General features: G+C 36.3%; 1 protein-coding gene across 1 annotated transcript in view; it reads right to left on the reverse strand.

The window, feature by feature from the left end:
- LOC149782250 (uncharacterized) overlaps window positions 1-13,656 on the reverse strand; it is a 300,926-nt gene that overhangs the window by 282,534 nt on the left and 4,736 nt on the right. The window contains exons 6-11 of the mRNA XM_089935100.1: window positions 12,095-12,350; window positions 11,708-11,871; window positions 9,344-9,526; window positions 8,661-8,873; window positions 6,245-6,287; window positions 3,231-3,394 (exon numbers count right to left, since the gene is read on the reverse strand). Of these exons, the coding sequence (XP_089791226.1) occupies window positions 3,231-3,394; window positions 6,245-6,287; window positions 8,661-8,873; window positions 9,344-9,526; window positions 11,708-11,871; window positions 12,095-12,350 (1,023 nt within the window). The remainder of the gene's footprint in view (window positions 1-3,230; window positions 3,395-6,244; window positions 6,288-8,660; window positions 8,874-9,343; window positions 9,527-11,707; window positions 11,872-12,094; window positions 12,351-13,656) is intronic.

The following is a 13,656-nucleotide window of genomic DNA, read 5'->3' on the forward strand; positions in this document are numbered from 1 at the left end:
AACACTTGATGTAAATATGCCAATAAATGACAAGAGATATTAAATAGACTAAACTGATCATGTAAAAAAGTTAGTAAAGTTAAAAATTTATAAAAAAATAAACTATTACATGGAAGAGAAACAACAATGAATTTAGAAATCACATTTTCATGTGCATTTCAAGTCAAAATGTGGGATATTTTTGTACACTTTATTAATATAACTTTCCTTGATTAAAGTACGATTGTTCTTTCTTGATACAAAATGGATTTTTGAACCAAAATAACACATGATCCAATGTTTACACAAATGATGTATCGTTGTGCAGAATTACCCAACATGCAGAATTAGCCAACAGGGTGGTACCATGCAATGTAGTATAGTTTCCTTTGCTAGGGAAAAGAATGCTTACATGTCATATTGCAACTCATGTCCATAGTGTTACATAAAATGACCATCAGCATCATCACAATAAGTCAGTCAGCTTTAAGCTATGCCTATTTTGTATTAACATTTAGTAAGAAATTTTAATTCTACTATCAATAGTCCGAGTCTGTATCATGATACATTATCGCAAGGCCAGAGAAAATTTAGCAATTTAGTGAGGCACTGATAATACCAAACCACCATCTACTATAAAGGGTGATATACTTGAGTAAATTAGTATCCTCACTATGCTGATTCTTTCCAGGTCCTTTCTAAGGTTCCAAGCATAATACAGTCAAACCCGGTTATCTCGATTACGTCGGGGGTGTAAAAAAATCGTCGACATAACCGGGTCCCGAGATATCCGGGTTCATAAAAACCGGTAATTTTAAAAATGTCCTTGAGCATTACTCCTGTCTCTTGCTGGTGTTTACTGGAATCCCCTCCCACTGCATGTTACAATAAAATAAACAAAACGCTTAATTGATAATAAAATGAAATGAACTAACCTGGTGTTGTTATCATTTATTCCTTTTTTATCATCATAAGTAATTTATTAAAGAAAAAATATATCTATGAACTCCTTATATCACATGTAGCGTATGCATCCATTACTGTAGTGTGCATCACTTATGTCAGATAACACACGACGCATTTTTATAATTGATGTGAATATTGAAAAACAAATCATGTTTGGTTGTACTCAGAGGTTTGAATATGTTATCAGATTGAAAAATGGATCAAAGAAAATCACAAACGAGAGAGTGAGAGAGAAACATCCACCGATTGCTTTCAGGCACCCGCCATTCACGCATAACGCGGTGTTAGGTGCAAAATAACCAAGATTGTATTATATCCAGGTTAATATATGACAGTATCTCGCAGATAAAGATCAATAAATGTTTTTGAAAATACATGTACATGTACATGTACATTGACTGTGAGTGCAAATGACACTCCTTTCGCTAGCATGGGTTACAAAGAGTATTTATTAAAGCAAGTTAATGTTGAGTAGACTACTTACCCCGCAGGCATCAATGCGAGTTTGTATCAATTATGATTCCAGATGGCAAATAAATAGATGCGCGGGTGGTGAATAAACACATCCGGTAGCGAGCAGTAAACTAATTCTTTGAAGTTACCGGCAGGATATCGCATTGATAATAGACAACTGCCGTGCTCACCCACGTGTAGAAGGGTTACAAGCAATCACAGTGTATTTTCTTCCTCCCAATGCTACCAGTAAGCTTCAGCCACTCGACCAAGGAATAATTCAGGCTTTTAAAATCCATTATCGGAAAGCTTTAGTTTGCAATTATTTGCTTGCAGTTGAGGAAAAGCGATCCTATAAACCAACTCTGCTAGACGCCATCATGTATGCCCGTGCAGCTTGGAACAGTGTATCGCCGAAAACCATTCAAAACTGCTGGTTCCATTGTATTTTTCCGGAAATTTCTGATGAAGAATTTCACCAGCAGTGTTTAATTGCACAAGAAATTAAAGAGCCTCAATCAGAAATAGGTCTTGAAGCGATGGCTGATGAGATTGCGGACTCCATAGGCATTGCTCGGGATGAATTTTCTAATTATGTTCACGTGGATGATGATGCCAATGCCTATGGTGAACTTACTGATGAGGAAATAATCCAATCGGTGACAACGAAGCAGATACAATCATGCAAGCAAGACGATGATGATGATGATGATGATCAGCCTATCACTATCCCAAGCTACAGTGAAATGGCTGAATGCATTAAAAAAATGAAATTGTTTGTGGCAAGTGTCGACGGTGCCGAGCATATGTATGAAAACGTAAGTGCTTTTGAATCGTTCGTTACAAATCAGCACCGGAGTAAACAAAAGCAGACTGATATTACTTCATATTTTCTACAAAAATAATGTAGTGCACATTATGATATGTTTATGTACTTGTGTGTTTTATAGATGTATAGATTCAAAATGGACCAAAATTGTGCCTGAAATCGATCGCTTTTGCTGACTATTTCTTGTACAATTTCTGTGAGATTGTCGTTAAAAAGTTGCATTTCGTCGAATTAAGCGGGTCCACATGTTACTTCGGACCGAAACTTATGCCCGACATAACCGGGTTATCGACTTAACAGAGGTCGAGATAAGCGGGTAAAAAATAGCATAACAAAGAAGCATTTTTTCGGGACCGGACGAAAACGCTCGACATAAGCGGGTTGTCGAGATAACCGAGGTCGAGATAAGTGGGTTTGACTGTAGTCTAAGTTCTCTCAATCATAACGGTGGCCTTAAAGAGTCAGGAGACATATGGAAACTGTCACTGATACAGTCCCTGAAGCTAGGTGTGACTAGCCAATTCCTCAGAATGGGCCCTTCATACCACCATCTAGCTTTAAGCTGAGCCTGAAGTAGTGTGTTGCACTTAAGTGGCAACACCAGGCATCTCCTTTGCTCTCTTGCAACTGACACTGAATGCAACCCATGTCAAACAGGTTTCCCCCATTAGTAGCCTCTGATGATATGTTGGAGGATATAACAGGTTTATTTTACATTCTGGAGCATACAGAGGGACAGTTGCAATAGGAGGTTTTACTATATATAATTTGATTAATAAATACATGGATCGTATTCTGTGTAATGTAGATATTGAAAAATAAAACTTGAAAGCAGAAAAAAGATGAAAGTAAACCCAAAATGAAAGAATGAAACATAGTTTTGAAGCCCTTCCACCCCACAATGTCTTCCAGGAGTACTGGAGTATTTCAAAGGGGAAGAGGGGGATTATCTTTAAATATGGTTTTATCATTAGAGAAATACAGTATTAAGTCTATGAATTACCTGGTTTGAGGAATCCCTTGTCCCACCTACAGGTAGGTTTTGGAAGCAAGGTGTCATGGAAGATGGTCATGGACATCTGACAGTAGCCACGCGATTCCAGACAAATGTTCAACTCCATGTTCACTAAATACATCCGGTCTGCTGGGAGATCTTCTACACGGAAACTGATAAAAAAGACTCAAGAATTTATAATGAACAGGAAGAACTAGTTAATAAAGTTGATATAAAATTCATTAAAATAACTACAAAAGCTGTTGATATAATTGTTATGTCCTCATTTTCATTTAAAATCAGAAGAAGCTAGAAATGTGTTCACAAACTGATGGAACTGCAGGGTAGAAAGCCATTCAAAAGTTATTGAACAGAAACAAAATTCTGAATTGACATGAAATGATGCCAGGGGAATGGATGTCAAGTGATGTGATGGGACAGACAGACATGGGTAACACTATATGTTCCTTCCATAGACATGGTGGGAGTGTATAAAAAGAAATAATACCAAAATTTAGTAAACAAGAAACTTAGGACTACTAGTGCCATTTGCTATTATCAAGTCTAAACAATACCTGCATATTCATTGAAGGATGTTGACATAGAAAACTCAGTATAATTAAACTTATCCATATGTAGTAGAAAAGATTTATGAGGCCACTTCATAACCAGTGTAGAAAGTTAAGTTTGCAACTTGTCTAAGTGGCCATTGATGCATGTAGGAGTGGAGGATGTGTTTTGTCTGCTCTGAGAAGTGAACGAATGTGACATTCAAGGACAAATGTCTAGGAAATGGTAATCAAGGTATATTAGGAAACGTAGTAACCAGCCTTAGCTTTGAGTCTTGTGATGTGTGTTACGGATTACCATGCAGAAGTTATGAGTCTAGTAGTGTGTGTGCCTGATTACCATAAGTTTTACATCTAGTGGTGTGTGTGCCATAACTACCATACAGATGCTTTAGGTCTAGTGGTGTGTGTGCCTGATTACCTTATAGATGCTTTGGGTCTAGTGGTGTGTGTGCCTGATTACCTTACAGATGCTTTGGGTGTAGTGAGGTGTGTGTGCCTGATTACCATGCATAAGTTTTGGGTCTTGTGGTATGTGTGCCTGATTACCACACAGAAGTTACGGTCTAGTGGTATGTGTGTCTGATTACCATGCAGATGCTTTGGGTCTAGTGACGTGTGTGCCTGATTACCATGCAAATGTTTGGGGTCATGTGGTGTGTGTGTCTGATTACCATGCAGATGTCTGGGGTCTTGTGGTATGTGTGCCTTGTTACCATGCATAAGTTTTGGTTTTTGTGGTATGTGGGCTTGATTACCATGCATAAGTTTTGGATCTAGTGGTATGTGTGCCTGATTATCTTTTAGATGCTTTGGGTCCAGTGGTGTGTGTGCCTGATTATCAAGAAGTTATGATGCTAGTGGTGTGTGTGCCTGCTTACATTTGTATAAGGTTTTGGTCTTGTGGTATGTGTGTCTGGTTACAATGCAGATGCCTTGGGTCTAGTAGGGTGTGTGCCTGATTACCACACAGAAGTTATGGTCTAGTGGTGTGTGTGTCTGATTACCATGCAGATGTTTTGGGTCTTGTGGTATGTGTGCCTTATTACCATGCATACATTTTGTGGTATGTGTGCCTGATTATCATGCAGAAGTTATGATTCTAGTGGTATGTGTGCCTGATTAGTACACATAAGTTACTGTCTGGTATGTGCCTGATTATAATACAGATGTTTGGGGTCTAGTGGTGTGTGTGCCTGATTACCACAGAGAAGCTACTGTCTTGTGGTGTGTGTGCCTGATTATTATACAGACATTTTGGTTCTAGTGGTCTGTGTGCCTGATTACCACACATAAGCTTCGGGTCTGGTGGTATGTGTGCCTGATTATCATGCATAAGACTGGAGTTTGATTCTAAATGGCAGCTTAATTTTGGAGACCCTTTCCTTCAACATTACTATGCAGATATAGATTATGTGTATCAAAACTTATTACAATATGACAAACCTAAAAATATTGAGAGTATATTATTCTATATTAAAACCAAAAGACTGTCAAAATATAAATTTAAAATCAAGGGTTGAAAATTCACTTATAAATTCAAAATGATGAGTGAAAATTTCTATTGAAATGATATGCCTCTCCTACAACTGTGCTAAATATATCACCCAAAAAAATTCATTTTCAAGGATACCAAAGGAATAATATGCCTATCCTAAAAAATGGATTACCATATTTGCTGGCTTACTTTTTGACCAGGAATTCATAGCTATGTCTTATGCTCCAAATCGACATATATATGGATTATGTCATCCAAGTCGCTTTATCATATTTTTGGTATGGGAAATAAATCTCCAAGAATACGAAAAATAATGTGCAAAAAATATTTCATGTTGGGGAAGTGAAAAACACAATCCAAGGTGTTGATCTGGCCTCATCTTATACTCAGCATTGACTTGTATAAGAATGAAGGATGGAAAATTTGCCAAATTTGCTGATTCAATTTATACTCCACATCAACTTATAAGCCGGCAAATATGGTACAACAGCTTTACCAAGATATGCAGTATCTTATCAAAAAAAAATTCATCAAATTAATAAGGATTCCAAAAACTAAAGTGCCTCTCATTCATACTGTACTACAACTGATTTAACACAATAGGACATGGAATATAAATGCCTCTCTTAAAAACTGTACTATAACAGCTTTAACACTGTATTCAGTCTTAGCAATACAAAATTCAGTAACAAGGGTTCCTAGGAATATGTCTCTCCTACAAAATGCGTTAGAAAGACTATAATACAGAATGACAAAAACAATGCCAATTAAGTAATGCTTCACTGTGTGCTAATGCAAGACAATAATATTCTTTATGAAAATAAGTCTAAATAACTTTAACCCCATACATGAGTGCATGAGTAAAATTTTTACAATCTGTGACAATTAATTAATGCATCCTGCAATTAAGACAATTACCTCTCACAGTATAAAACATACATATACAATATACTCACTCAATTCTCACTACACCAAACAGATACAACTGCTCATTTTTATCTGAAAAAGAAATGATTAAAAAATTATTTTCATAGCAATGGAATTTAATGTTATAAAGCTGCCCATTCATTATAAAAAATTTCTTTATAAGTATTGAATTTTAAAATGAAATTTTAAATCAAAAGATTGCAGTGCATACAACTGACCAGTTTAATATTTCATGAATACATACATGTATATATTTGCTTCAAACATATATTAAAAAACATTTTAACCAAATTTGTCATTTCAAAAAACATTCTTGAAAACACTGACCTAATAAACCAGAACTGTGTTTATGGAACATGAATGAATGCCCCACCACAGTCCCTGTCACCTGACCTAAATGCACAACACATTCACAGTGACATATACGAATTCTGTCCATTAAAGTGACATACAATATACTAAGTACCATGTATATTTGTGTACAAGTCCATTCACATATAAGCCGACTACCCAAACTGAATAGGTATAAACATTAAAAAGTGCATGACACATGCATAAACCGATCTAAAAGTCTGAGATGACATCACAAGATGCATGCAGTAAGTTAAGACAAACCACGTAACTAAAATAAAATATTATCATCAAGCCTAAAGAAAATTAATGCACAAACATTAATTTAGATGTTGAAATTCTACCAAAATACTTAAACATTTCAGTCTTAAATGTAAAGTCTTAATTAACATAATACAATCCTCATACTAAACTCCTGAATAATAAAAATTCTTTCACTTAGAACCCTTCAAAATCTGTTCATTATCGTAATTGCCAAACGGTTAATAAAATTCAACCTCTGTTATAGGTGTATTGTAATTTTAGGTATCGTCATTTTCATCTGATAGTGTCATTCATCTTCTCCTTACTCTCCTTCACGTCATCTGAATTTAAATATGACATCATCCCCAGCTCCATCCAAACCATTGCTGATACAGCACTTTTGAAATGATGTGGCAATCATTTCCAATGGAACAAATCCCACACATCTCTGACCCACTAGGCAAAAATTTCCAATGGAACAAATCCCATACATCTCTGACCCACTTGGCAAAAATTTCCAATGGAACAAATCCCATACATCTCTGACCCACTTGGCAATCATTTCCAATAGAACAAATCCCACACATCTCTGACCCACTTGGCAATCAAGTCGATGTCCAGCTTCATGAAATTTCCACCTTTTCTTAGCTTCACTACACCTAAGCAAACCCATTCGGACCACATCTCTCATAAAATCTATCCTTAATGGTATGTTCAGGAAGTCATCAAGAGGTTGTCAAACCTCAAGGTATCACAGCTAATGTAGTTTTGATTTTCTATGTGATCTTTATCACCTCGTCTGTCTTGTGTGCTTGAAACATGTCTCAAACAAGCATTGAAGGTTTCTAAAGAATGCACCTGGTCTCTTTTTACAGACTTTCTCCATTCATTCATCTGTTCCACTTTAGTCTTATCCACCTCTTATGTGCATGAATGATGACACTAGCAGGAAATTTCATGCTTTTTGGCCAAGTCTCCTGTTTAAAAATGATGACTGGAGGCAGCTTTGAACTGTCAGCTTAATAGGACAAAACAACTCTGAAAAGTGTTTTTCATGAATGGTCATCTTTATCTAAACAGTTTTCCCACCAACAGTATTGGCTGTTGCTTGGAAGATCAAAGGTCAAACGAGTCTCATCCATATTTCTAATCTGTGATAGATCAAAATGAGCATTCCTTTCAGTGCTTGATGATAAATTTTTGAAGTGATTCTATATTTTCTTCTATATCTTTTGGTAGCTTTTGTGCGATCTTCGTTTCCTGCCTGAGACAGAAACCATACCAGCTCATAAAACAAAAACACTAACTGGTTGATGTGACAAATTTTGATGAATGTGTCATATCACTTCATGCGATGATGTACCTGTTTTTCAACATCAACCAAAAAAATCACTGAATTCTTTCTCCAATGAGGGAATGAAACAATCCCAGTCAGATGTGCTTTCTTTGTTCTCTGCATCTCTTCTAATGCTGCTTTGCTTTTCCACCATTATTGTATTTGCTTCTCATGTACACAAAATTCACATGCTGCAGCAATCTACAGTTACTGTAACAATATATACAGAGGTCATCAACAACAAAACATTTAAAGTTTAGACTTTGTTCCATGGACAAGCAGACCTCCCTTCTTCCAGGATTTTTTTCCCCTAAATTATCTGACTTATACACAAGTATAAATGGTAGTTCTTCACATGGAGCAAACTTAATAACCTGTCAAAAATTGCTTAGCAATGATTAGCAGCTACGTGATGGCTCTAGAGAACCAACTCTGGCCAATGAAGGTGCTAATCAAGTGTGTTACCACAGTTCTACACTATACACCAACATTTTTAAACATGAAAAATGACTTACTCCATTCATAGTTGAGCAAGGAGATGTTAAACTGGAGGTCTTCAATGCCCACCATCATCCTGAGGTTGCAGGGGTCGATGTAAATGTATGCACTAAATGATCTGCCAATAACTGCTACATCCATGCAACATTCAACACCCATACAAGAGTTCACCAGTCTACAGGTCGTAGCTTTACTGTCCAGACTGCTTGGCCTCTGGACTTTGCTACATTCTGTTGTAATTCAATGTATAAGAAAACTTTAAGTGAATGGCCTATTGACTGTCAACTGGGTTCAAACATAGTAATGATGATTGGTCCATTGATTGGCAATTTGATTCAGACATAACTAATAATGGAAAATGATCACTTGGTTGGAAACTGGGTTCAAGCATAGCTAGTACTGATGGTTTTGCACAAGCAGCTTAAGAGTTGTTAACAAATTCATTGACTGTTACATCAATACCTTACTGTTCTGTGAAAACTATTAAAAAATAGGATAGTTCAGCAATGCATTAAATTATCATGCAGAAGTTGAACAATTTTTATTACTAAGTTCAGAATCCCAATAAGATGTAATTTTAATCCCAATAATGCTAACATTTTCTTTGAAGATTTAAAGGCTGCTACATTTATCATATTTATTCATGTCCAAAAAATTAGTAAAGTTGGTGTCGAGCTGATTATTTGGAAAAACTGTTTACCCATAAGCCATCCCTGATCAAGTGCAGCTGATGATGCTGTTGCCATGGCAGCCCTATTACACTGTGGACTCTTCAAATATGGAGACAGGCCTAGTGTCTCCAGTAACATATCTACTGCATCACCAGCAAGATTCCCTATAATTGGTAGACCCTGTTGTTTCTTCCAAAGTGTAAAGGAAAAGTCTGAAAATAGTATAAAAGGTTGTAACTCTAAATTTTATTAACTTATCATAACTTCTCTGTCTACAGAGCAAAGGAAAAGTCTGAAAATAATAAACTGAGTACATATACGTTATAGCTTTAAATAAAAAAATGACATGAACCAAAATGTCTGAAAATCAAAGCAACTGTTTTTAAAGTTACTGTTTAAATTTATCTTACATTTAATGGCCTAATTGAGAATACCTTTAAAATGAATGTATTTAAAGGTATTGCTCCATTTGGTAATACTGGTGAGAAATTGTGAAGATGATATAAAAATCTAACATGGGCCATGGCAGACGTAGATGACAACATATTTACAACATTTAAGATCTAAATAAACAAAATATCACAATGGTGCTATCAAGAATCTTAAATATCTGATTCAGCAAGATATCTCCAAGGGGTGGCAGATTCCATGTCAGGCAGCAAGATATCTCCAAGGGGTGGCAGATTCCATGTCAGGCAGCAAGATATCTCCAAGGGGTGGCAGATTCCATGTCAGGCAGCTGGGACAAAGCATTGATTAGCGGGTCTGGGAGAGACTAAATATCAAATCATGATCAGTCTGTTTTTAGGATTCCCACTGAACAACTTGGAAATTTAACAGAGAGATAAAGGAAACCATAATTAGGTTAAAAATACATGACATTTATTAACCCTTTACCTCATAAAGTGCATGGCTTTTTAGCTCTTTGATTCACATGTAGCAAAGTTACCCAGTGCAGTGCACTATAAATAAAACACCTGTTACCTATTTGACTCCATACACATAAGCCTGCCTGTTAACTGTTAAGCAGTGTAGTGTATACCACAATTAAAAGCAATTTTAGCCATTTTACATGTTTGGTACATATTATGTGTGGAAAAATTTAAGAGTAAAGTCCAATCTTTATAGCTGTATAATTATTTTTCACGGAAGAATTTTGTATGTGCTTTAAAATCTTGAGAGAACTTGTTCACTGTCAAGTCAGTGAAGCTGTGTGACCAACCGTAGCTGCCATTTCTCATACTCAAAATGTAAAAGTTCTTTGTGTCTACATCACTAAGTCATCTGAATTTGATAATTTATAAAAACTAATTGCTGCCTACATCAATATCAGAGCCCTTATTTAAGTTATTGAAGCTTTCATAGTTGTGATTCTAATCATGAAAACTCCATAAGTACTGAACGCAATCCGTGACCTCCATTTTGGAGAGTGGAGAATATGACCCCAGTTACTTTAAATAACAGATTTCGGCCTGAGCCTAAACAGCAACCACACGATCTGACATAATGGTTATTCACAGCAATGAATGTAGTATCTAATAGTGGTTTTCCCCCCGAATGAGGCACTACAAAAAACTGCTCAAAATGGCTGATGTTTATAGAAGGCGTCAAAAGGCGCCTGTATGCGAATCAGGTAGAGGCATCCAAAGGCGCTTGTATGCAAACTGGGTAGAGGCATCCAAAGGCGCTTGTATGCAAATGGAGTAGAAGCATCCAAAGGCGCTTGTATGCAAAATGGAGTAGAGGCATCTAAAGGTGCTTGTATGCAAATTGGGCAGAGGCATCCAAAGGCACTTGTATGCAAAATGGAGTAGAGGCATCCAAAGGTGCTTGTATGCAAACTGGGTAGAGGCATCCAAAGGCGCTTGTATGCAAATGGAGTAGAAGCATCCAAAGGTGCTTGTATGCAAATGGAGTAGTGGCATCCAAAGGCGCTTGTATGCAAACTGGGTAGAGGCATCCAAAGGCGCTTGTATGCAAACTGGGTAGAGGCATCCAAAGGCGCTTGTATGCAAATGGAGTAGAAGCATCCAAAGGTGCTTGTATGCAAACTGGGTAGAGGCATCCAAAGGCACTTGTATGCAAACTGGGTAGAGGCATCCAAAGGCGCTTGTATGCAAATGGAGTAGAAGCATCCAAAGGTGCTTGTATGCAAATTGGGTAGAGGCATCCAAAGGCACATGCATAAGGTAAAGAGTTAAGAATGCACAGAAAAATTTAGGATCAGCATGTTAGCATGGTTATAACTAACCACAAAATACAACCTGAAGAAGTCATTAAAGTTTTGCACTGGTAGATGGATGACACCATGATTCCCTTTTCTATATTAAGGTTACTTTACACATATAATATCTACAATGAAAGAAAAATTAAGCAAGAAATTAAATCCAAACCTTGAACAGCAAAGTTCAATTCCAACTGGCAGAGGAAATTAGGCATCTCTGCTCTGTCCAGGAGCTTGATTGTGTGGCAACCTGTTGAAGCAGATGACAGGCAGTAACTCATATTCAAACTGACTACGTATTTCCTGGCCTGGATCAAGTCTACAATTTCATAACTGTAAGAAAAGGAAATAAGAATGATGCAAGAAGGTGAACAAGTTTTTTCCAGCACCTATCTTAAAAGTTTGGGCATAATATAAGTCTGACAGTGTTTGGAGACCAATAAAGATTTTTTTTTCTTAAAACAAAAGAACAAGGAAAGAAGGAAAACTTTAAATACAGATGAGAGTGAGGTGGGTGGGGTGAAGGTCAAAAATTGTGTAGAACAGTAAAACTTACTCAAGTTTAACAAGTCCAAGCAAGTAGAGATGATTTTTAGTTTCTATTGAATCATTCAGTAGTGAAAGGTCATAAGTTAGTTTATCAATTCCAACAGTCAGTTTCTTTTGACAACTGTCAAGATGAAGAAACAGTGAGAAGGAGGCTCCAATCTCTGGAATATCTAGACAGCAGTCCACCTGGTTGCAGGAGCTAGGAATGTGACATGTCAAACGGTCCGAGGGAAGAGGCTGTAAAGATATTGGTCTGGAACAATCTGAGAAAATATTAAAAAAAGCATTTCATGATTTATGTTTCAAAAATACACAAGAATTTTTGATAGTGGTAACAATATTAATTTTACGTTGATTCTACACCAGGTCCTCACAGCTTATATTGATTATTCTTCACATCTAAGACACAAGCTTAAATTTTCATTTTTAAGGAAACTAACCATCTCAGAGAAAACCACTTAACTTAGATGACCACCATGTCTTCACACAAGCAAGAGCTAGGAGGACCAAACTTGGACTGCAGAAGTGCTACGCGAGCATGTTCCCACTGTGCTATCCTGGCCCCAGTAATATTTGAACTATCCACATTCAGTGGGATACAGGAAATATGGACTCGGAAGATCAGCAATTAAAATACTGTTTCTGTATTTAGTAATCAATAGAAAATTATATTATTCATATCTCATAAACAAGAGCCTTATTACTCAAAATGCTTAAAGTTTTCATATTCATTTGATTATCACTATTATAGGTGTGATTGTATGGTAGTAGGGTGTGGTTGGACAGCAATGCAATTAATTTTTTGGAAAAAATGTTTGATAGCTTTGTTATGTATATTTATTATGCAAATGGTCAGTATATTAAGTAGATATAAATGATGCTTGTTATTGTAACTAATTTTTATTATAAGATATTAAATACCATGAACTTTTCTCTAAATTTACAATTGAGAAAGGCATGGGTGATCAGAGGAATGTCTAAAGAAAACTCATTGACAATTTCTCTAATACTCTGTGTGATTTTGTTTTCAACAGTTTCTGCAGAGATCTAATGGGTTTGTGCTTACTTAATCCCACACAGACCTAATGGATATGTGCTTACTTAATCCCACATAGATCTAATGGATATGTGCTTACATAGTCCCACACAAATCTAATGGATATGTGCTTACTTAATCCCACATAGATCTAATGGATATGTGCTTACTTAATCCCACATAGATCTAATGGATATGTGCTTACTTAATCCCACAGAAATCTAATGGATATGAGCTTAATTAATCCCACATAGATGTAATGGATATGTGCTTACTTAATCCCACATAAATCTAATGGATATGTGCTTACTTAATACCACATAGATCTAATGGATATGTGCTTACTTAATACCACATAGATCTAATGGAGATGTGCTTACTTAATACCACATAGATCTAATGGATATGTGCTTACTTAATCCCACATAAATCTAATGGATATGTGCTTACTTAATCCCACATAGATCTAATGGAGATGTGCTTACTTAATACCACATAGATCTAATGGATATGTGCTTACTTAATCCCACATA

Source organism: Sinohyriopsis cumingii, chromosome 15 (assembly GCF_028554795.1).
Source record: "Sinohyriopsis cumingii isolate HCF-2022 chromosome 15, ASM2855479v2, whole genome shotgun sequence".
Lineage (NCBI taxonomy): Eukaryota > Metazoa > Mollusca > Bivalvia > Unionida > Unionidae > Sinohyriopsis > Sinohyriopsis cumingii.